The 23,858-nt window shown below is 45.5% G+C and overlaps 1 protein-coding gene across 2 annotated transcripts in view; it reads left to right on the forward strand.

The window, feature by feature from the left end:
* Positions 1-22,880, forward strand: part of LOC136651438 (HAUS augmin-like complex subunit 4) — a 38,726-nt gene extending 15,846 nt beyond the window's left edge. For both annotated transcript variants that reach the window (XM_066627813.1, XM_066627815.1), the window contains 9 exons: positions 15,169-15,238; positions 15,318-15,460; positions 15,836-15,952; positions 16,655-16,795; positions 17,898-17,994; positions 18,288-18,433; positions 20,003-20,133; positions 20,486-20,554; positions 21,629-22,880. In XM_066627813.1, the coding sequence (XP_066483910.1) occupies positions 15,169-15,238; positions 15,318-15,460; positions 15,836-15,952; positions 16,655-16,795; positions 17,898-17,994; positions 18,288-18,433; positions 20,003-20,133; positions 20,486-20,554; positions 21,629-21,806 (1,092 nt within the window). In that variant the 3' untranslated portion in view covers positions 21,807-22,880. The remainder of the gene's footprint in view (positions 1-15,168; positions 15,239-15,317; positions 15,461-15,835; positions 15,953-16,654; positions 16,796-17,897; positions 17,995-18,287; positions 18,434-20,002; positions 20,134-20,485; positions 20,555-21,628) is intronic.
* The last annotated feature ends 978 nt before the right edge of the window (positions 22,881-23,858 follow it).

A 23,858-nucleotide genomic window follows, 5' to 3' on the forward strand; every position in this document is an offset into this window, starting at 1 on the left:
CTCAGACTGTTGGCCAAGTGTCTCTTCAAACTGGGAAAGGCCATGCTGCACAGCCTGCCTCCAAGCAGGCCACTCAGAGGCCAGGGTTTCCCACTTGTTCAGGTCCACTCCTAAGGCCTTCAGATCCCTCTTGCAGATGTCCTTGTATCGCAGCTGTGGTCTACCTGTAGGGCGCTTTCCTTGCACGAGTTCTCCATAGAGGAGATCCTTTGGGATCCGCCCATCATCCATTCTCACGACATGACCAAGCCAACCATGTACATGTGTAACCATGTAGAGTGTGTAACCTTATGTACTTAATAAACTAAAATATCTTTTACTAAGTTGTTTCATTGTCTGTTGGGGACAAAGTTTCAGAATCCTGCCTAGCCGTTCAGCAAGCTACCAAGTGCTAATTGAGGTCTAGTAACTTGAGGACTGAGGCTTTAATTGGAGAAAGAGCTCAGTGCCTGCAAGGGATAGAGTTAAGCCTAGAGGGTCTCAGTGTCCCTGGACTGAGGCACTGGTATGTACAGGGTGGTGGCAGTACTGCTGGGCAAGGGCTTTAGGGTTTGAGGGCTTTGAGGGCTTTAGGGTTTGAAAACCAAGAACCCTAAGCACCCAAACCCCCTTTTGTTTACAACAGTAAGCAATATCTTAATTAATTAGTAAAGCTTTTTGTTTTTTGAGGCTGTAATCTCATAAATCCTTGAGAGAAAGTCAGTCCCATTGAAAAATTGGGACGTCTCTGAGGAAGTATACATAGGATTAGGAACAGAGGGGAGAGAACAGGGCTGTCACAGTTAAAAATGAATTACTTGTTAAATAAGCCACAGTTAAAACCTTACTTCTTGTTAGTGCCCCACCTCATTGCTTGGTCCTGCGTGTATTTACATATAAGTAAATCTCACTGAGTTCAACACTTGCTCCCAAGCGTGCATCTTTAAAGACTGCAATCTAAGAAACAGAAAACACTTTTTTTAAAAAAGATGAAAACAGGGAAGGAGATCATTATGTTCACATCGCACTTGTTTTCCAATTGCATTTATCAAAGCAGTGTGAGTCCTTCTTTAAAAAGAATAATTAAGCCTGTCTCACACCAAAGCCTCACAGAAAGGAGAGCAGAGACTTGTTCGAGGGGCTGGTCAGGCTTCTGCTACCCAGCACTGTTTGCTGTACAAACTGCTGGTCATGAAACACCCCCTCTGAGACAGGAGTTGGTGGGTGGGGTATATAATAGCAAGGGAATATGATTGAGGAGGAGTTGGGGGGAGAATTTTTGAAAGGACAAAATGAGAGACCTGTTAGTAGTGAGTAATACAGGGGCAAAGGCAAACATGGGTTTCTTAGAACTACTAATTCCCCCCCCCTCTCTCTGTCTTAGCTTTTTGCAAACCGTTCAGGCGTAGCGCGTCTGCTTGGTCCTGAAGAGCAACGTTTGTGGCAAGGTGTAACCGAAGAGCTCATGTCAGACGAGGAAGACAGCCTGAATGAGCCTGGTGTGTGGGTGGCACGTCCCCCACGATTCCGCGCTGCTCCCTTAACTCAGCTCTGCTATAGGCTTGACGCCAACTCAAAGCATGGCACCAAAGCTAATCGAATGTATGGGCCGCTCTCGGATCGCCTGCCCTCTGCCGAAGTCCAGCTCCTACCCCTGCACCTCTACAATCCCCACTTTCAAGAGGAAGAAGACAGGGCTGGCACACCCCCTCACCCACCAGGCCAAAAAGGCTTTGGTCCTGACCTCAGCTCCTTTGTTGAGATCAAGGTGGAAAAGGATGAGTGACTTCAGATGGCTGCCCTCATTTATTACGGCAGTCAAAGTAATGGGGAGGAGAGAGGTTGACCCAAAGAGTCCTTTTACCATCACCTGAGCTCAGTTTCTTTCTTAAGATAAGGAGGGAAACAAATGGTCTCCCAGGCCTCAAATGGCTTTTATGGGAATAAGACTTCACTTCTCTGGAACTCTTTAGGTCAAGATGGGAAAGAAACTGGAGTGGACAACACTGAAAAAGGGAACCCTTCCTACTTAAGATGGCTGGTCTGTACTAAACAGGTTGACCATACAGTGTACAGGATGACAAACCGGACTCTCTTTCATTTCAGGAAGGCAAACTTAATGCAAAATAGGGATTCTTCTCAGAAATGGCTGCAGTATAGAGTGGCTGGATCAGAAACATGGAAGAGCCTTTCTTACTCCACCCTATTTGCCATCCTTGAGTTCCTGTTAATGAAAAATGCATGATCGTTAGAGAGGTTTTATGAAAAGAGAGGAATTGCTCTCTGTATATTGGGCCTTTTCTTGGGACCACAGGAGGGCGGAGAGGAAGAGAACACTGGGATGCCTAATGCTGGACTTCTTAATTAAAAGTTATGATCTTAGAGAGTGATAATGCATAAAGATTCTTGCAGAATTAAGTTGACTACTTGCATATACATTTGTGTAACCAGGTGTTAGGTTGGTGGAAATGGTGTATATACTATGTGTTTTCTTCAGTTCTGAAGCGAAAACAGAGGAATAATTGAATTGAGGAAGAAGAGGCTGCTTCTTTTAAACTGAGGAAGTAGAGAAAGAGAAACCGTTTGATATGTTGTCTTAGACATGGAGTATACACTGAGAAGGGGGTTGGGGGAAATATGGACAGAGTGGATAGGGAGATGCTCTTTACACTCTCACATAACACCAGAACCAGGGGACATCCACTAAAATTGAGTGTTGGGAGAGTTAGAACAGAAAAGAGAAAATATTTCTTTACTCAGCGTGTGGTTGGTCTGTGGAACTCCTTGCCACAGGATGTGGTGACGGCATCTGGCCTGGACGCCTTTAAAAGAGGATTGGACAAGTTTCTGGAGGAAAAATCCATTACGGGGTACAAGCCATGATGTGTATGCGCAACCTCCTGATTTTAGAAATGGGCTATGTCAGAATGCCAGATGCAAGGGAGGGCACCAGGATGAGGTCTCTTGTTATCTGGTGTGCTCCCTGGGGCATTTGGTGGGCCGCTGTGAGATACAGGAAGCTGGACTAGATGGGCCTATGGCCTGATGCAGTGGGGCTGTTCTTATGTTCTTAGAAGCTTTCTCTTTTTGTAAATCTTTTTTTGGTCTCTGCTTCTCTTTTGCTGAATGCCTATGAAATTTCAGGCAGTGCCTTGGAATCCAAGATGTATGGGTCCTATCCTCCCTTCCATGGAAGAAGCCTAAGGATCTCATGCGTAGGATAGGGAAACAAAGGACTCTTAGGATTCATTTTCACTTGGTACACACTGGATTTTCCTTCCCTAGTTTTCAGAAATAGTTGTCTCCTTGTGCCAAACTTCTGGTTCCGTCGAAAAAGAAAACAAACTGGTCCCAGATTTCTTTAAAGAAAAAGATTTCTAGCGTTTACATATGCCTAGTCCCTAAATTGGTTTATATTTTAGTGAACTAAAGTTGGAGACAATAGCTGTTCATACTGTTATCAGGAGCCTAGCTAGGGATTTTTTTTGAGCCATCACTGGCCTCTAGTGGCTTTTAGGGGACAGTGCAGAAGGAGGGATGAGAGTCAGTGGTAGGGTAGCATCATCTCCAACCTGCCCTTGCTGCAGCCCACTCTCTGTTCCCTTACTCAGCTCAGCTGTTCTTCTGCTCCCTATGATCCGTGCCCCTGTGTCTCTAGTCCCATCTCACATTATTCGGAGCCAACTGTATCTTGGTAAAAGCTGGTGTAGCATAGCAAGGAAGAGGCTGAGTTGCAAATCAAGACTTCCCTGGTTTGAATTATTTATTGATATTAATATTTATATATCACTGTTCAGCAAAAATGTTCCCAAAAGTCCTTTTCCTAGCAAAAGGAGGGAAGAGATATTTCCCTCTCCCAAAAGGGCTTCCAATCTAACAAAAAAGATATAAAACGACACCTGCAAAATAGCCACTGGGAGAACTGCTATGCTGAGCTGAATATAAGAGACACACCACTTTAAGAGGTGCCTCTGCGCAGACAGCAGGCATGGAGAAGAAATGGGGGTAGTGAGAAAGGAAATTCTTCCTAGTTAAGATTGTTGATCTATATTGGGGTGCCCAAACCCCAGCCCTGGGGCCACTTGCGACCCTCAAGGCCTCTCAATGCGGCCCTCAGGGAGGCCCCAGTCTCCAATGAGCCTCTGGCCCTCCAGAGATTTGTTGGAGCCCGCACTGGCACAATGCAACTGCTCTCAGCGTGAGGCCAACTGTTTGACCTCTCATGTGAGCTGTGGGATGAGGGCTTCCTCCACTGCTTGTTGTTTCACGTCTGTGATGCAGTAGCGGCAGCAAAGGAAAGGCCGACCTTGCTTTGTGCAAGGCCTTTTATAGGCCTTGAGCTATTGCAAGACCTTCATTCATTCATATAAGTTCATCTTTAATGTATTCATTTATGTAAACTTATGTAGATTTATTCAAATTTTAAATGTAAATTAATTCTTTTTTTTCCCCTGGCCCCCAACACAGTGTCAGAGAGATGATGTGGCCCTCTTGCCAAAAACTTTGGACACCCCTGATCTATATTAAGCAGTCTGACCATATGACTGTGAAGGGTTCTGGATGACACTCTTTCCTCCGAGAAGAGGGCAATGCCATATAGGAATTCTACCTCTCACCTCTGCCAGGAATTCATGAGGTGGCCTTGAGCAAAGGCACTCTCTCTCAGACTCAGCTCCCCAGCTGCAACATGGAGACTATAATCTAAAATGCCTACCTTACAAGTTTGTTGTAAGGATATCTTCAAGGTAATATACACAAGTGCTTTGCACACTCAGAAAGCAGGATACAAATGTTTATCATCATCTTTTGGTTGTGTATTTATAATCACTAACTAAGATCAGATGCTCCTTTCCACTCACAGGAGACCATAATAGTAATTGTTTCCCTGTAGTAGTGTTCTCATGATCTGTAGTGAGGTTCTCTAGATAAACATGGACTGAAGTAGGTCTCTCTAAAACTTTTGGCCATGGCAACTAAATGGAGCCTCCATCTCTGGAGACAGTCTACCCATATATAGTTTAATTTGTCTGGTGACAAACTAGAGGGAATGGCCATTGTCCTGATATGCAGCTTGTGGGTGCCAAGAGCCATCTGGGCCTCAAACCGCTTTAGTAAGGCAAGGTATAGAGGAGTGGCCTCTTCCCATTGCCCCTGCTTTCCCTTTAAAAAATACTGCTATTTATTAATAGTTTATAGTGTACAAGGCTTTCGACCTGGTCAGCAGAGACGGCCTCTTCAAGATTCTCCCCAAGATTGGATGTCCACCCAGGCTCCTCAGCATCATCAGATCTTTCCACAAGGACATGAAGGGCACTGTTGTCTTCGATGGCTCCACATCAGACCCTTTTGACATCCGAAGCGGAGTGAAGCAGGGCTGTGTTCTTGCACCAACCTTGTTTGGGATTTTCTTCGCTGTCCTGCTGAAGCAGGCCTTTGGAACTGCAACAGAAGGCATCTATCTCCGGACCAGATCAGACGGAAAGCTCTTCAACCTCTCCAGACTGAGAGCAAAATCCAAAGTCCAGCTGAAATGTCTGCGTGACTTCCTCTTTGCCGACGATGCAGCTGTCACTACCCACTCTGCCAAAGATCTCCAGCAGCTCATGGATCGTTTTAGCAAGGCCTGCCAAGATTTTGGACTGACAATCAGCCTGAAGAAAACACAGGTCATGGTTCAGGATGTGGACTCACCTCCCTGCATTACAATCTCTGAGCATGAACTGGAGGTTGTCCATGACTTTGTGTACCTTGGCTCAACGATCTCCGACACTCATTCTCTCGATACCGAGCTAAACAAGCGCATCGGTAAAGCAGCTACCACGTTTTCCAGACTCACAAAGAGAGTCTGGTCCAACAAGAAGCTGACGGAACATACCAAGATCCAGGTCTACAGAGCTTGCGTCCTGAGTACACTTCTGTACTGCAGCGAGTCATGGACTCTTCGCTCACAACAGGAGAGGAAACTGAGCGCTTTCCACATGCGCTGCCTCCGACGCATCCTCGGCATCACCTGGCAGGACAAAGTTCCAAACAACACAGTCCTGGAACGTGCTGGAATCCCTAGCATGTATTCACTGCTGAAACAGAGACGCCTGCGTTGGCTTGGTCATGTCGTGAGAATGGATGATGGCCGGATCCCAAAGGATCTCCTCTATGGAGAACTTGTGCAAGGAAAGCGCCCTACAGGTAGACCACAGCTGCGATACAAGGACATCTGCAAGAGGGATCTGAAGGCCTTAGGGATGGACCTCAACAAGTGGGAAACCCTGGCCTCTGAGCGGCCCGCTTGGAGGCAGGCTGTGCAGCATGGCCTTTCCCAGTTTGAAGAGACACTTTGCCAACAGTCTGAGGCTAAGAGGCAAAGAAGGAAGGCCCATAGCCAGGGAGACAGACCAGGGACAGACTGCACTTGCTCCCGGTGTGGAAGGGATTGTCACTCCCGGATTGGCCTTTTCAGCCACACTAGACGCTGTGCCAGAACCACCTTTCAGAGCGCGATACCATAGTCTTTCGAGACTGAAGGTTGCCAATACAATACAATAGTGTACAAAGTGCTCTACATTCCTTATTTATTTTATAAATGCAGATTATCATTCCATCCAAGTCAAAGCTCACAGAGACTCACAAAAAGCCTGGAAAACATAATTTACAGTGCAAGCCTATACATGTATACGCAGGAGTAAGTCCCATTGTGTTCAATTGGTACCTGCTCTCAGGAAAGTGGGCACAGGACTGCAGACTAAACAGCTTAAAAGCATGCAATAAACCTGTATCTCTATCTCTTTAGCAACTAACAGATGTCCTGACTTATGGACAGCTGCATCTGCTCTTTCACACAGACCCAATCCATCTAGCCTTGTGCTTTTGCACAAAACATGATAGCATTGAGCCAGCAAGAGCAAGCCGGACAGCTGCATCTCCACTTTTGCACCATGATCCAACAACTTTGTGCGTTTACACTTGTGCACCATACAGCTGTTCCAACTTGCATCGATTCTGATTTCTGGACAAACATTGGGAACAGACATGTCAGGGGCTACCTGCATAATATCTCTTTTCAATGAATTTATATCCCTTTTGCATAAATCTCAAGGCAGCTCGCAAAGATAATAAACAACAAAGGCATTAAAACAAAACCTTACAAATGGGGAAAGAGGCTAAGTCTGTGACTTCCTCACCCCTCCCTAAATCTCCAATCGCCACATGGGGTGGGGTGGGAAAACAGGTGCTTTTATAAAATGCATCTGTTTATAAATGTTTCTTTATGTATTTCCCTTGAAGGGGGGCAGATGCAGAGGTGGAAGGGTCTCCTGTTCCTTGGAGAGAATTTGATTAATAATTAGCCACAGTATTTCTCATCTTTACAATTTGCGGAAGCTGCTTCGGTGATCTCATGGAAAGCGGCCAATAAATAAATGCACTCTGTGTATTTGCTGAAACTCCCACTTCCATGCCATGCCTCTCATGTTCTTTACCCTGGAGTTCATGCTCCTTCTTGTGGTGCGTATGTACAGCTGACCACAGCTACATGGGATTCACTAAACCCCTACCAAGGAGAAGGGGTTCCTTGCAGAAGGAAGAATTTGGAACTGGGAAAGAACTGGGCTGTGGAAAGAAGGCACATAGTCCTTTAAGGAGCATATGGTGAACAAGATCAGTGGACAGTTATTGTCAGTTGCTCTGGGGCAGGGGTACCCAAACCCTGGCCCTGGGGCCACTTGTGGCCCTCGAGGACTCCCAATCCGGCTCACAGGGAGCCCCTGGTCTCTAATGAGTCTCTGGCCCTCCGGAGATTTGCTGGAGCCCGCGCTGGTCTGACACAACTGCTCTCAGTGTGATGGCCAACAGTTCAACTTCTTGCGTGAGCTGTGGGATGAGGCCTTCTCTGCTTGCTGTTTCACATCTGTGATACAGCAGTGGCAGCAAAAGAAAGGCTGACCTTGCTTTGTGCAAGAGCTTTTATAGGCCTTGAGCTATTGCAAGACCCTCACTCATTCATATAAGTTCCATCTCTAATATATTCATTTATGTAAATTTATTCAAATTTGAAATACAAATTCATTTTTTTCCCCTCAGTCCCTGACTTAGTGTCAGAAAGATGATGTGGCCCTCCTGCCAAAAAGTTTGGACACCCCTGCTCTGGGGTGAGACAAGCAGCCTATGTTTCTCACCACTAGTCCTTTGAAAATGCCAGCAATAGTTGTGGGTGAAACATCATGATACGCACGGACCAGATGGAAGAAACCACAGAGACCTGAAGTAAATTCTGATAGCACCTTTATGTGAGGAACAGAACCAGACTTTAGAAGCAGACAGATAGATTTGCAAATGACCAGGCAAGTACCAAATTTCCCTTTGCTCAGAGAATATAGATAGCAAATCCTCTGAGGATCTGTGTAGGCTAACAGGTGGCAGAAATTCTAGCAGTCTGCTTTCCCTTTTATAACCAGGCAGGCTTTGCACAAGACACCAAACTTTTGCAGTTAAGAAATGAAAATCTGCATAGACCATGGCCAATAAGCCTGAACATTTCTTACTACAACACTAATAGTACTGGCCATGAAAGCCTTAGATCAGTGTTACTCAACCATCTATTTGAAGTACCACTAGAAGTAACTGGTGATGACATCATTGCCAGTTACATCTGGGTTGGGAGGCCAGATGCCGCGTGACAAACACCAGTAAGAAGCTCAGCGTAGATGGGATGGCTTTTTCGAGCACAGAAAAGCATGCTTTGGAGCTCTGCCTGCCAAGCTGACCCTCCTACTACTGTTTGTTGTGTCGCGTCCCTGGTCTCGCTGCTGGACATCAGGGGTCCTGTGAGTACTACCAGACACCACTTCAAGTACCACTGGTGGTACCCAACCGGGTAGATGGGACTCGATAGCCTGGGAAGGCAGCTCTTCTGAGAGAAGGAAAACTCTGATCCCAAACCTCCACTGCCTTGTGGCTACATCCAGTTATGGAAAAGGCTTCAGGAGTCAACCTCGAGGCAAAATCCGGAGCCGGAGTCCCTGAGGCAGTTCATGGCTGAACACAGTCACGTTCTGGCAACTCCTGCAACGCCGCTGGAACCAACCGTATTGGCTTCTGCCTTTCCATTGGACCATTCCAGCGACGTGGAGAGGGGGGATTTGCTGCATGGGTAACAGCCTATCCTCCATACCTTCTTTACCCAGGCTTCGCGCACTGGAGAGGACACTCCAACTTCGCCATACGGCGTCGGCACAACACGGGAAGCAGCAGTTTACCGGTTATAAGTCTTTGCTCGATTGGCGTAGAGCATGACGCCAGGGGCTGCTTCCGACGGTGGGAGAGATCATTGCATCTCATTGGGCAGCTACCGCCCGCCTTAAGCTGGGCAGTCCCCAGCCAGTAAGGTGTTGCCTCGCCACGGTCCGTTAACCTCATGGGGTGCGTGGGGTTTAGGGTGAAAACCGACAAGCGGATCGACAACTCTGCACCATGCAACAGAAAACAAAAAACTACTGCCCTAAAGCTGGGCACCTGGAACGTTAGGACAATGACACCTGGCTTCTCTGATGACCTGCAAGAAATAGACGACGCACGCAAAACAGCTGTCATCGACATGGAGCTGAGCAGACTGCAGATGGACATCGTCGCCCTTCAAGAGACTAGGCTGCCAGATTCCGGAATTGTCAAGGAGAGAAATTTCTCATTTTTCTGGCAGGGAAAACCACCAAATGAAACCAGGGAACATGGCGTTGGCTTTGCGGTCAGAAATACCCTGCTGAAATCCATCATCCCACCTACTGTGGGAAGTGAAAGAATTTTGTCCCTGCAGCTCCAGTCATCAGCAGGACCTGTCACTCTCATCAGTGCATATGCACCGACTCTGTCGTCTCCAGCAGAAGCCAAAGACAAATTCTATGATGACCTGGCCACCACTGTCAAGAAAATCCCTGTAAAAGAGCCATTGTTCATCCTCGGCGATTTCAATGCTAGAGTTGGTGCTGATAACAGTTCATGGCCCACTTGCTTAGGTCAGTTTGGCACTGGGAGGATGAACGAAAATGGCCAACGCTTGCTAGAGTTTTGCTGTCATCACGGTCTCTGTGTCAGCAACACGTTCTTCAACACAAAGCCCCAACATAGAGTCTCTTGGAGACATCCAAGATCAAAGCACTGGCACCAGCTTGACCTGATCCTCACCAGACGCTCCAGCCTTCCCAGCATCAAGATCACACGCAGTTATCATGGTGCTGCCTGCGACACTGACCACTCCCTGGTGTGCAGCAGAGTGAAACTGCAAACAAAGCGACTGTATCACACGAAAAAGGAAGGAAGACCTCGCATTGATACCAGCAAGACCCGGGATCAGAGAAAAGTGGAGGAATTTGCACAAGCGCTTGAGGAATCTCTTCCAGGCCCGGCCGACGCAAACGCATCCAACAGATGGGAACATTTCAAGAATACCGTTTACAACACCGCCTTGTCCATATTCGGCAAGAAGACCAACAAGGCGGCAGACTGGTTTGAAGCCCACTCTGAGGAGTTGACACCAGTCATTGAGGAAAAGAGGAGAGCTCAAGCAGCATACAAGGCCTGTCCCAGTGAGCGCAACCTGCAGGTCCTCCGAACTGCTCGCAGCAAAGTCCAACAGACTGCCAGGAGATGTGCTAACGACTACTGGCTCCAGCTCTGTTCCGAGATACAGATAGCAGCTGACACGGGCAACATCAAGGGGATGTATGATGGTATCAAGCAGGCCCTAGGTCCAACACAGAGGAAAATTGCCCCTCTGAAGTCTGCCACAGGCGAGGTCATCCAGGATCGGGCGCAGCAGATGGAACGCTGGGTGCAGCACTACTCTGAGCTATATTCCAGAGAAAATGTAGTCACCGAAGAAGCACTGAACAACATTGAGTGCCTGCCTATGCTGAAAGAGCTTGACAGTGAACCAACCCTAGAAGAACTTCACGTGGCCCTGGACTCCCTTGCCTTTGGCAAGGCACCTGGAAAAGACAGCATCCCTGCTGAAGTCCTAAAATGCTGCAAAGAGATCATCGTCACTGAGCTGCATGAAATCCTCTGTCTCTGCTGGAGAGAAGGTGGAGTACCTCAAGACATGAGGGATGCAAACATCATCACGCTGTACAAGAACAAAGGTGACAGGGGTGACTGCAACAACTACCGCGGCATCTCAGCGTCGTAGGAAAGCTGTTTGCCCGAGTTGCACTAAAGAGGCTCCAGGTACTTGCAGAGAGCGTCTATCCAGAATCGCAGTGTGGATTCCGAGCCAACAGGTCCACCACTGATATGGTATTCTCCCTTAGACAACTGCAGGAGAAATGCAGGGAACAACGACAGCCACTCTTTATAGCCTTCATAGATCTCACAAAGGCTTTCGACCTGGTCAGCAGAGACGGCCTCTTCAAGATTCTCCCCAAGATTGGATGTCCACCCAGGCTCCTCAGCATCATCAGATCTTTCCACGAGGACATGAAGGGCACTGTTGTCTTCGATGGCTCCACATCAGACCCTTTTGACATCCGAAGCGGAGTGAAGCAGGGCTGTGTTCTTGCACCAACCTTGTTTGGGATTTTCTTCGCTGTCCTGCTGAAGCAGGCCTTTGGAACTGCAACAGAAGGCATCTATCTCCGGACCAGATCAGATGGAAAGCTCTTCAACCTCTCCAGACTGAGAGCAAAATCCAAAGTCCAGCTGAAATGTCTGCGTGACTTCCTCTTTGCCGACGATGCAGCTGTCACTACCCACTCTGCCAAAGATCTCCAGCAGCTCATGGATCGTTTTAGCAAGGCCTGCCAAGATTTTGGACTGACAATCAGCCTGAAGAAAACACAGGTCATGGTTCAGGATGTGGACTCACCTCCCTGCATTACAATCTCTGAGCATGAACTGGAGGTTGTCCATGACTTTGTGTACCTTGGCTCAACCATCTCCGACACTCTTTCTCTCGATACCGAGCTAAACAAGCGCATTGGTAAAGCAGCTACCACGTTTTCCAGACTCACAAAGAGAGTCTGGTCCAACAAGAAGCTGACGGAACATACCAAGATCCAGGTCTACAGAGCTTGCGTCCTGAGTACACTTCTGTACTGCAGCGAGTCATGAACTCTCCTCTCACAACAGGAGAGGAAACTGAGTGCTTTCCACATGCGCTGCCTCCGACGCATTCTAGGCATCACCTGGCAGGACAGAGTTCCAAACAACAAAGTCCTGGAACGTGCTGGAATCCCTAGCATGTATTCACTGCTGAAACAGAGACGCCTGCGTTGGCTTGGTCATGTCGTGAGAATGGATGATGGCCGGATCCCAAAGGATCTCCTCTATGGAGAACTCGTGCAAGGAAAGCGCCCTACAGGTAGACCACAGCTGCGATACAAGGACATCTGCAAGAGGGATCTGAAGGCCTTAGGGATGGACCTCAACAAGTGGGAAACCCTGGCCTCTGAGCGGCCCACTTGGAGGCAGGCTGTGCAGCATGGCCTTTCCCAGTTTGAAGAGACACTTGGCCAACAGTCTGAGGCTAAGAGGCAAAGAAGGAAGGCCCATAGCCAGGCAGACAGATCAGGGACAGACTGCACTTGCTCCCGGTGTGGAAGGGATTGTCACTCCCGGATTGGCCTTTTCAGCCACACTAGACGCTGTGCCAGAACCACCTTTCAGAACGCGATACCATAGTCTTTCGAGACTGAAGGTTGCCAATACAAGGTGGTACCCATGCCACTGGTTGAGAAACACTGCCTTAGATTATATGTGAAAGGTGTTTGTTTTTGTTAACAACGACGTAAAAGTACAACACACCGCATTTTAGTGTTTAAGGTATTTTCTGGAAATCAAAACAGATGACTTTTCCAGTTGAAATAATACCATGGCTGCATCTGCTGACACTCTATCACCCATCCCACCTACCTGGTACACTTTTAAAGCACATAAAAATTAATGATAACTTGGAATAAAAACGCATAACACCAATTTATGCCTTTTTAAAATCACAGAATATTCAAAAAATGAAACAAGACCAATTTCCAAACACCTCTGCCCATGAGATAAAAGGGGCTCAGGCTATAATCCTGTCCACACTTCCTGGGAGTAAGTCCCATTGACTATAATGGGACTTACTTCTGAGTAGACATGCATAGGATGGGGCGCCAAGACTGCAATCCTATCCACACTTCCCTGGGAGTAAGTCCCATTGACTATAATGGGACTTACTTCTGAGTAGACAGGCATAGGCTTGAGCTCTCATGCCCCTCTGTCCCTTTTGCTACTCTGTTGCATGCCTGATCCCTGAGAAGGGCGTGGCTTGACATTTCAAGAAAGCTGATTGGGGGAGAGCTCAGGGCTGGGGACCCAAACGGCACGCCCCTTTCTTTCGATGTCACACCCAATAAAGAGCGATGACCAATCAGGTCGTCAAGAAGCGGGAGCGGCCACGCCCCCTCACGACACCCTCCCTTTCTAGGAGCAGCGCCTGAAACTCCGCCCCTATCCTCGCAGCCTCTGATTGGCTGGCTCCGTGTCTCCTCCCCCCTCTACTCCTTCTGTAGCTTGCGCGCGCCGGCAATAGAACGTTGGAGTTTCTACTTCAGGCAGGAGCAAGTCGGGCTGCTGCTGAGGGGAAAAAAAGGCGGGAAAGGAGCTACCGTTATCGTGACGTCACTCTTAAAGGGAGACGACCCTGGAATTGAGTTCCCTCAGGGTGGGCTTAGCTTGTGAGGCTTTGGTGGCTTTTGTCACTCCTGGCAGGGGACCTGGGCCTTTGGGCAGCGCCTGTCAGGCTCAGCTCGACTGCTGAAGGCGCTTCACATTCATTTGAATGAGCACCTCCCTGTTGAGCTTCTGCCTGGCCCTGAGCTGTCAAAGGATGGCTTCCTTGAGGCCCTGCTCACTGCAGGGGCTGCTGTGATGGGAAGGCGGTGCTGCCTGCCCTCAAGCAAGGCCTGGTGTGCAGAGGGTTGGCGTGACTAGGGAGTAGGGTTGGCGTGAGTGACCCGTTGCATTCTGGGAGGCTGGTCATCGAGGGAGCTGTTTGGGTTGGCGTGGCTGACTGCAGTGCAGGCCAGTGATGTCTCCCTGTGGTGGGGTTGGCAGAGGAATGAATTGGCTCGCCTCAGGTTGGCGCGACCCCAGCCATGGAGTGCAAGGTTTGCTTCAGGCTGGGGTGAACTAGGAACAGGCAGGCTTTCTTCGGTTTGGCATAAGCACCGTGAGGGGGTCAGTGTAGGGCTATCTCTTTTGGGTTAACGTGGTACTTGAGTGGGATACCAATGGTACTTGAGATGGTGGCTATGGTACTGTGGTACTTGAGATGGTGAGAGTGGTACCAGTAGAACTTGAGATGGTGACTATGTTACCTGTGGTACTTGAGATGTGGTACCAGTAGTACTTGAAATGGTGCATGTGGTACCAGTAGTACTTGAGATGTACCTGTGGTACTTGAAATGGTGAGTGTGGTACCAGTAGTACTTGAGGTGTGGTACCAGTAATGCTTAAGATGGTGTCTGGAGGTGCTCATGGGACCCCCAGACCCCCACTACCTGGCAGCGAGATCAGCAATATAACGTGACAAGCATTCGTAGTAGGCTCAGAAGGCAGAGCTCCAGCTTGTTCTTTTGGCATGCTTGAAAAGCCCTTCTGTCTGCCCTGAGCCTCTTACTGGTGTTTGTCATGTTGCATCTGGCCTCATAATCTGGAAGTTAACTGGTGATGACATCATCTGGTGGTTTTTCCAATAAGTAGACCATGTGAAGTGGGTACAGCAGGGTACAAACGTTAAGAGACACTGCACTAGGTGGATGGGCTAAAAAAAGTATAAAAGGGGATTGCTCTCTAGTTCATGTGGTCCTTTAACAAATGGCTGGCACCACCGTCCCAATCATAACAAGTTCATATGAATGGGGGATACTGGTTTGACATGCATGCACGGACTTCTTCTCTACCAGGCACTCCCTCAGGTTGGCCTCTGGTTGTCAAGAGTGCTCCCAATATCCCCATTTTGCTGATGTCAATCTAGATTCCTCCCTTCAGATTGGTACAAGAGTATTTGTATGCAGCAGCAGCTTTCACAGGTTTGAATCTTCATGTTTCCCAGCTACCTGCACAAGATAGCCTGAGCTTTAACCTTCCAGACTGTAGCATTAAAAAATTTTTAAATGGTTTTTGCTATCTTAATGTTGGTCATACTGTCCTTCTGTTTCCTAGGTGAGTCTCTATGATAAAGGGCCAATGGCATCTGTCTCTGGGACTGTCGGTGCTGAGCTACTGCAGCAAGGTAACATCAGTGCAGTTGCATGAAGCAAAATTAAAGTGCCCAGAAGGAGAAACTTGCTCTCCTCTTTTTGTCCCCATAGGTCGCTGCAGCTGCCTGCCCCCCTGCTCACTCACTGATGAGGATTTGGCTGCCTACCCTGGCTTGGCTAACCTTCTTATGTGCCTAAATAAACATATGGACTCCAGTGGGCTCAATATCGGCTTGGTGCAACAAATGGAGGAGGTAGGATAAGGGCTGTAATCTAGCTGTTTTGCACTTCATGTTCATGCTGTGCCAGCTGGAAAGTGGTATTAATCATTAAATTCATCATCCTGGGAATCCAGTCTCATTATTTTATTAAAGAAAGGCAAATGTCTAGGTGTGGGCTTCAGCACACATGCGTAATTTCATATCCTTCTGTAGCTAGCAGAAATAGTATAAATTGTGGCTAAAAGATGGCTAAATATATGTGACCAGGTTGCACAGTTTGACTTGTCTGGGGGCACAATTGCCCCCCTTCTTATGGTGCAGAATATATGCAATAATTTTAACAAGGGTATATTTATTGTATTGAACTGGCATTCATGCTTGTGTTCACTACTTTTCTTTCCCTGGTAGGCAAAGAAGGAACTACATCTCCACAAAGCAAACTGGCTGAAATGGGAGACCATATACCGGCTTCTGCAAGAGGCACTGAGGGAACTGGGAACTGAACTTGCCCCACAAGACAGAAAAGTAATATCAGAGTACAAGTGGAAGCACCTGTGGAGAAGATAGTTATCATGGGCTGTCAGTAGGATTTTGGAAGGGGCTGAAACCTTAAAAGAAACTGGCTGAAGGGATAGACTTAGCAGTTGTAAAAATAGTGTTGGACTTGTTCTTAAAGATGTCAGTGAAAACTTTTATGGACAATTGGAAACCATTCATGGACTTCCTTTGCATGGAGAGGAAAATGGGGCAAATAATCAAATCCATAATTTGATGAGTAGATAGGGGGTTTAACTTTTATGTTTTTCTCATTTTTCTTTTTGTGTTGAAAGTGTACTTTTTAATAAGTGTAGACTGTTTAAGATTTGAGAACTAATTTTTTGTATGATTTTGTAGTAGAACAAAGAAATGTAGTTCAAGATTTCCGCACTTGCCACACAATCTTTACTTTTTAACTTTTTGTATTTGCTTTTAATAAAACAAAGTGTATTTTAAAAAATAGTGTTGGAGAGATCTTTAGAGTGGAATAGTGAACAGATTTAATAGGTCTCAGTGGGTGGGATTTTGGCTGAGGAAAAGAAGTTCGGTTGATAATCTAAATCTGGGAAGTAAAAAACCTGTGTGAGAAAGTGGGAGCAGTGGGAATAGTATGTAGGGTTTTGAGGCCCAAGAAAAAGTATCCAGTGAGGTTGCTTTCTTTTTGCTAATCAGTCTTGCTCTTGCCCTCAGTTCCTGGAAATTTTGGAACAGCAGCTTTTAGTAACTGAGATGAGACAAATACTTGATGTTGGCCATTCCCTGCAAGGCACGCAGACATCTCTCTTGGGTTTGGTGTCCTCCGACCTATTGGAGCTTCTTCCCTCAAATCAAGTAAGATCCTTTCCCCATAGTAACTACAGTTCTTGAGGGGCCCCAAGTGTACATATGCAGTCTCTTATATTTGTTTTCCTAACTTTTTTTTTAAACTGCAGGCTTCTGTAGTGTGGTATCCCATGCTTGACCTTTACGCCTGTTTGGGATATTCTGATAGGCATGGTGTGGACTTGTCTGTGTAGTGGGTGGCAGATGCTGTATTAGGATGGGGATACACCAGATTTTCAGAGTCTATCTCATCTATACTGTTGCTTTAGTCTACATGAGAAGCATTACAGCTTAATTTTTCAGCTTTCCCTCAAGGAACTCTGTGAAGTTTTCTGGGGGGATTAGGGCTTTCTAATGGAATTCTGAATGTCTTTTTGTGAAACTAAGGCTGCAATCCTATGCACACTGATCTGGAAGTAGATCCCATTGAACTCCATGGGACTTAACTTCTAAGTAGACAAGCATAGGATTGGGCTGTAAAGGAGCCTCCAATTGGTGCTTTCTTTAGCAACTAGTGTTCATGTTGCCAAACCAGATACAGAACAAGTTATTGTTAACAGTATTTATATACCGCTTTTCAACTACAAGTTCACAAAGCGGTTTACAGAGAAAAATCAAATAACTAAATGGCTCCCTGTCCCAAAAGGGCTCACAATCTAAAAAGGTGCAAAAGAATACCAGCAGACAGCCACTAGAACAGACACTGCTGGGGTGAGATGGGCCAGTTACTCTCCCCCTGCTAAAAAAAGGAGCACCCACTTGAAAACGTGCCTCTTACCCAATTAGCAGGGGTTGAATCTCCAGGAAGTTGAACCTCCAGGAAGAACTGCTTTCTGGTCTCAAGGTCTGGCAAACCAGTCACTACATAAAGGAGGTTGCTGTTGGATTTCCATTTCTTTCTCTTTCCTCCCCCCCCCCCCATTACTAGTTGCTTAAACTAGCAGTGCTCTCCAAGGAGGTTATCATTTTGGTGTTGGAGGTTTCAGCCTAGTGTGTCCTCTGTCTGAAACTCCTCTGAATCCCCTAATGGCATTTGAGGGGAATCAACAATCATTCAATATGTTTATTTTTATAATGCCAAAATAACCTATGCTTCTGTTCTTTGCCACAGGAGCTGGAACAAATACGAAAACACCTCCCTGTGGAATTGGAGAAGCGCCTGAAGCCCAAATGCATGTCTATACTAAGTTACTACCATCCTGAGAGTGGTAAGATGCTCACTGGCAATATGCCTCTAAATACTAGTTGCTGGGAAGCAACAGTAAGTGAGGGTTATTTCAATGTATTCCCTGCTGATGGACTTTCAGAAGCATCTGGTTGGATACTGTGGAGAAACAGGATGCTGGACTTCGATGGACTCTTGGTTTGATCCAGCACGGCCCTTAAGATGATCGCACTGCTGATACATAAGGGAACCCTTCTAGGGAAGGTGAAAGAGTATTAAAACTAACACAGTGTGGAGCCAGTGTGGGCAGAGCTGGATGTTGTTTGACTTTTGCAGATGGTGTTGGGGAGAGTGTGCGGGTGGCTATGTTGGGAACCCTGGCAGAAAGGCTGGCTGCAGAGAAGCAGCGTCTGCGGGAAGCTCATGCCCGACATCAAGAGCTTGTGGGATTGTTGGAGCAACAGAAAGCTACCTATCCTCAGGTAAAACTGGAGGAAAAAACTTTACCAGTGGACTATGTGTATGAAAAGTCTATTTGTATCTTCTGCTGAGGGGCTCTAACCCAGAATTTTATGAAGTAAACATGTATGGTTTCTTTATGTAGTGTAATCAACCTGCACTGTGCTTTGCTATGAATGAAAAGATAGGTCCCTGCCCTAAGAGACTCCCAATCTAAAAAGAGACAACAGAAAAAGAGGAGAGAAGTAGAAGTATGGATAAACTGGGGAAGAATGTACTATTATTTAATATACTGTATATAAAATGTATATGCGTGTGTAATAATAATAAAAATAAACTTTATTTCTATCCCGCCCTTCTCCCCAAAGGGACCCAGGGCGGCTCACAACATATAAAAACAGATTAAAACATAATTTCACAAACAGATAAAAACATATTAAAAACACATTAACAGAAACCATAAAAACAGTAGTCAGATAAAAGTCAGAATGAAAAAGAGCATAAAACAGCAGTTCTTAGAAGAATCAGGCCTGTAAAAAAGCAACTAAAAGATGTATAAAAGATGTTAAAAAGGCCATGAAGTCAGAAGGCTTGTTTAAACAGCAAGGTCTTTAGGCCTCGCCGAAAAGTCTCAAGAGAGGGAGCCATTCTCAAGTCAAGGGGAAGGGAGTATAAGCTAAACTATAGTAAATGTCTGTAGGCTAAACTATAGTGTGGGTTCTAGAGGCTGGCTTGCTTATTTATTTGATTTATATCCCACTTTTCACATATAGCTGTAAGGCAGCTTACAGAGATTTGAAAGCATATTAAAACAAATTACAGTACAACAAAAAACAAACCAATCAACCTAATAAATACATTTTTAAAAACTGATATATTTAAGAGCAGCACCAAATAAGGACAAGCAATGTGAGATTTTTTTTTTAAGCCTTCTTAAAAGTTTAAGGGGCAGACGTTTCCCAGATCTCCTGTGGGCTTGGGCTAAGACTTCAGGAAAGGTGGGTGTTCAAGGAGGATTTGATGGAAGAGAAGTGGCATCATATATTTGATCCCCATAATTTAACTTCCAAGATTCAAATAATGTCTTGTGTTTCCTCCTGTACAGGATTGGAGTCAATGGAATGGGGGGCAAAAAGAGGGAAAAATGAAGACTGTGGGGAGATATGTAGATATTGGGAATATGAGAGTAGCAGGCACAGGGAATACATTCTTCTTATGCTAACCCTACTTTCTTCTAGTATGCCACGCATAATTCAGTGCCAAGTTTATTAACCTTCAAAAACTCCTACTTCAAATGTCTTCTACATTTTTTTAAGACTAACTTCTTCCTCATGTCCTGTTATAATTCCTACTGTCATCAGTCAGCAGAAGTCAGTAAGGTCATGCCTTTCACCCCACCTCCATGTCTCTGACATTTGAACCTTTCCTGGGCACTGTCCATGTGTTTAAATCCCCCCCCCCCAGTAAATTACAAAGGTTGGAAATGTATGGTGCTCTTGTGGATGCATGGAGTTCATGCCATTCTATGTATATTTCTCCTCCTGTGCCAACCTGTTCTCATCATTTCACTCCCACTACCCCACACGCTGCAGGCCCTGCAACGCTGCATACTCCTGCTGAAACGCCTGGCCCACAAGCACCGCCTTGGTACTCAGTCTGAACTTGACTGTCTCAATACACAGTATCTGGAGATCAAGTGTAGTGCCATGTTCCTCAAGATACGGTGAGTCTTTATCTTGTCTTTCTCTGTTTGTGTTGTGCTTGGGAAGGGACTGAGCTTGATGTATACAACATTCAGCACTCACCTGGTTTACTTTTAGTGAGTGATGGAGTTTGTTCTAAGTCAGGATATGAGGTTCAAGATCGTCTATTGTTCAGGAAGGAGACCTGAAATCCAGAAGTTATTTAAAGATTTTGGTTAGAACTTTTGGACTTCTAGATTCCTTCTAAAAAAGGAACACATCCTCATCTGTGAATGGAGGGTATCTCAATTTGTGTATTTGGTAGGTGCAAGAATCTGGTTTATCTTCTAACCCTGTTTCTTCTTCCCCACTCCACAACTATGCTTGTTACAGGCTTGAGGAATTGAGTGTCCTCTTGGAAACTTACACACCTGAAAAACTTGACGTACATCGGACAATAAGGTGAGCTGGGGTGGGGGAGGATGTTATAATTTAACACTATGACTTCTGGATTTGTCCATGGTGCCAGAGCTTAGTATTTTATAGCAAATAGGAAGATGGATAGCAGATGGCAGGAGGTTATTAGCTGTTGTTATTAGGTTGACTGGGAACTTAAAAATATTAAAAAGTCCCTGATGAACATAAATCAGTAAGGCTGCAATCCTTTACATGCCCTCCTAAGGAACTGAACACTTCTGAGTAGTTGTGCATAGGTTTGTGCAGGAAGAGCCTGCTTGCAGAGAGCATTCTGACGACTTACACTCATGCTAGAGGGTAATGCCAGGACCTGAGTTAAATTCTGGGGCCTTGCACACTTTCTAAACCATACTTTCTTCTTTGTGGTCTCTATGTAGCCTCTTATGCAGACTTGAGTCTGGGTTCTTGTGGCTTAGGGTACAGCCTCAGTACAAAGAATATACTATACTCTTTGTTATACAATAATAACAAAGAGAGGCTCTTAAGAAGAGCCCTGCTGGATCAGACCAAAAACTCATCTAGTCCAACTTCCTGTATCTCACAGTGGCCCACCAGATGCCTATGGAAGCACACCAGACAAAAGATACCTGTCTCCTGTTGCCACTCCCTTGCATTTGGCATTCAGAGATGGTTTACTTCTAAAATCAGGAGGTTGCCTACAGTCATCATAGCTTGTCCATTACAGGTTGCATTTCCTCCATATATCTGTCCAATCCCCTTTTAAAGGCATCTAGGTCAGGTGCCATCACAACATACTGTGGCAAAGTGTGCCACAGATTACCATAGGCTCCTTTGAGCTGACCATTGTCAAAAGGATGGTCATGCTTTCCTGGTGTTGGATTTATAATGGGGCTAGAATTCTCGTTTAAAATAAGTGACTGCACATCCTTTTATCCAGCCTGCTAGGAAAAAATGACATGGGACCATCAGGAATGGATGGTGGAAAGTAGCTGAAGGCACAGATATATAGGATCAGAGGGAGGGAGAACATGTGCCATGCATAGCTCTGTTTTGCAAAGACTTGACTAACACCTTGGTCATTCATGCTGTCCTTTCCAGGGACAACCTACAAGCAGCACTCTGTCGGGAAAAGGAAGACCTTGTCACTTACCGCAAGATCCTCTCTGATTATGAGACACTGGGCCCTGAATTTGAGGAACTGGTGAAGGAATATGCTCGCCTGCAAGACAAAATTGCAAACTTCCATTGGATGCTGACTGAAATTAACAAACACTGATGTGGATCTGTGGTGTATACTGATCAATTTGCTACTTTTATGAAAATAAAACTTGGAGAAAAATGTGGGTGTTGCTCCCTGCTCGACAGAACACTCAGGTTGTGCTTCCTATCACCTACTGTTCTAATATTTCACCTTGTACCCTTTCCACTTCCCCACACTCCTAATTTGCTAATTTGGACTTCTCTTGCTCCAGTGGTGCCTAATTAAAACCTTCATACTCAGAACCAATGTGAAGCCAAGAGCTTTGTGTGAATATCCCAAGTAACATTTCACATTTGCATGCTAAGCAAATATGTTTAATAATTTAGAGGGAATAAATACTGCTTGATAGTCTTTGTGGTTGTAGTCTTTGTGGTTGTCTTGAGAGGCCTCCACTCCCAAAGCAAAAACAGGAACAAGGCCCCACCATTTCCCTTCATTTATAGGTGAAATCTTCAGATATATTATTGATAAAGATCTAATGTCTATAAGCTTCGGTGCTGTGCCATATCAATTTTCTTACCATATGGTTCTTGACAATACAATATCCACAAATAACCAACTTTTTGCAGCCTTATAGAGTGCTGGTACTGTAGCAAGCCCTGGTTTGTAAAACTAGAGTTAAAAGAGGGACAGTTTCTGTCATTTGTATTGTATCATGGAGAACTGAAATGGCTTTCCAGAGTTAATGAAATTAGTTCCATTCATTAACTCTTTGTTAGTAATAGTTATTCATTCCTTTATTTTCCCTCTATTGTTAAATACAAATTTGAAGCTTCTTTATTTGTTACTGAAGAGAGTAATTTGTGCCATTGTTCCTTTTTTTTAAATCACTGGGAAGAGGAAAGAAGGAATGCTTTTTCTGAGATAATGGACTCAGCTATTACGTTGTGTAGGAAAAATACATAATGGTATTCTGCTAACCCTGTTACTTAAATGTGAATTCTTCTGGGAGAGAAGCAACCCAGCATTCTCTTGCAGCCCCAGCAGCTGCTAAAGGATTTCTCAGATTTGCAATCAAATATTCATTGCCTGGGAATCTGAAATGCAAATGTGACCCCAGGAGGCAAGTTCAGTTGTTTAATTCAAATGTGGAAAATTTGACTTTGGCTGTATTAAAAATGGTATCCACATTTTTGTTGTGTGTGTGTAACCCTTTGCATCCCTATAACAAATATACTTTAAATTGAGGCTGTACACAAGGTGCTGCTTTTTTTTGGAGAAGGAGAGTCAGTGTGTGAGCAATTTAGAAATTCTGTAGGTTCATCTCTGTGTAGATTCCATTGCAGTGTTCTGTTCCCTGTGGAGCTGGAAAGAGCCCTTGACAGTGCAAGGAAGGCTTGGAAAATTGAGTCAAGAAAATGTGTTGATGAGATGCGCATTTCTGTTATAAATTCTGCCACACAGCCAATGATACATTGTTTAACCCAGTGTTTCTCAAAATGTGGGTTGGGATCCTCTAGGTGAGTCAGAAGCCCATTTCAGGTGGGCTTTCATTTCAATATTTTATTTTTAATACGTTAGGCTTGATGCTACCATTGTATGTGACTGCATTTGGGGAAATGTTACACATCTGTACTTTGAACACATTACCATGTAATAATGATAGTCAATGGGACTTAGGGTCAAACCCTATCCAACATTCCAGTGCTAGTACAGCTGTGCCAATGAGGCATGCGCTGCATCCTGTGGTAGGGGGGCACCCATTGAGGCCACCTCTAGGTAAGGGAATATCTGTTCACTTCCTTAGTACTGCATTGTGGCTGCACCGGCACTGGAAAGTTGGATAGGATTGGGTCCTTCTGAGAGAGTTGTAGTCTAGGATAGTTATTATTATTAACAGTATTTATATACTGCTTTTAAACAAAAGTTCACAAAGCGGTGTACAAAGAAAAATCAAATAATTAACGGCTCTAATAACTATTAAATAACTAATTATTTTAACTAATAGTTAAAAATGTTCCTGCTTACTGATGTCACTTCCAGTCATGACATCACTTCTGGTGGGTCCCGACAGATTCTCATTTTAAAAAGTGGGTCCCGGTGGTAAAAGTGTGAGAACCCCTGGTA

The sequence above is a fragment of the Tiliqua scincoides genome, chromosome 5 (genome assembly GCF_035046505.1).
Source record: "Tiliqua scincoides isolate rTilSci1 chromosome 5, rTilSci1.hap2, whole genome shotgun sequence".
In the NCBI taxonomy this organism is placed as follows: Eukaryota; Metazoa; Chordata; class Lepidosauria; order Squamata; family Scincidae; genus Tiliqua; species Tiliqua scincoides.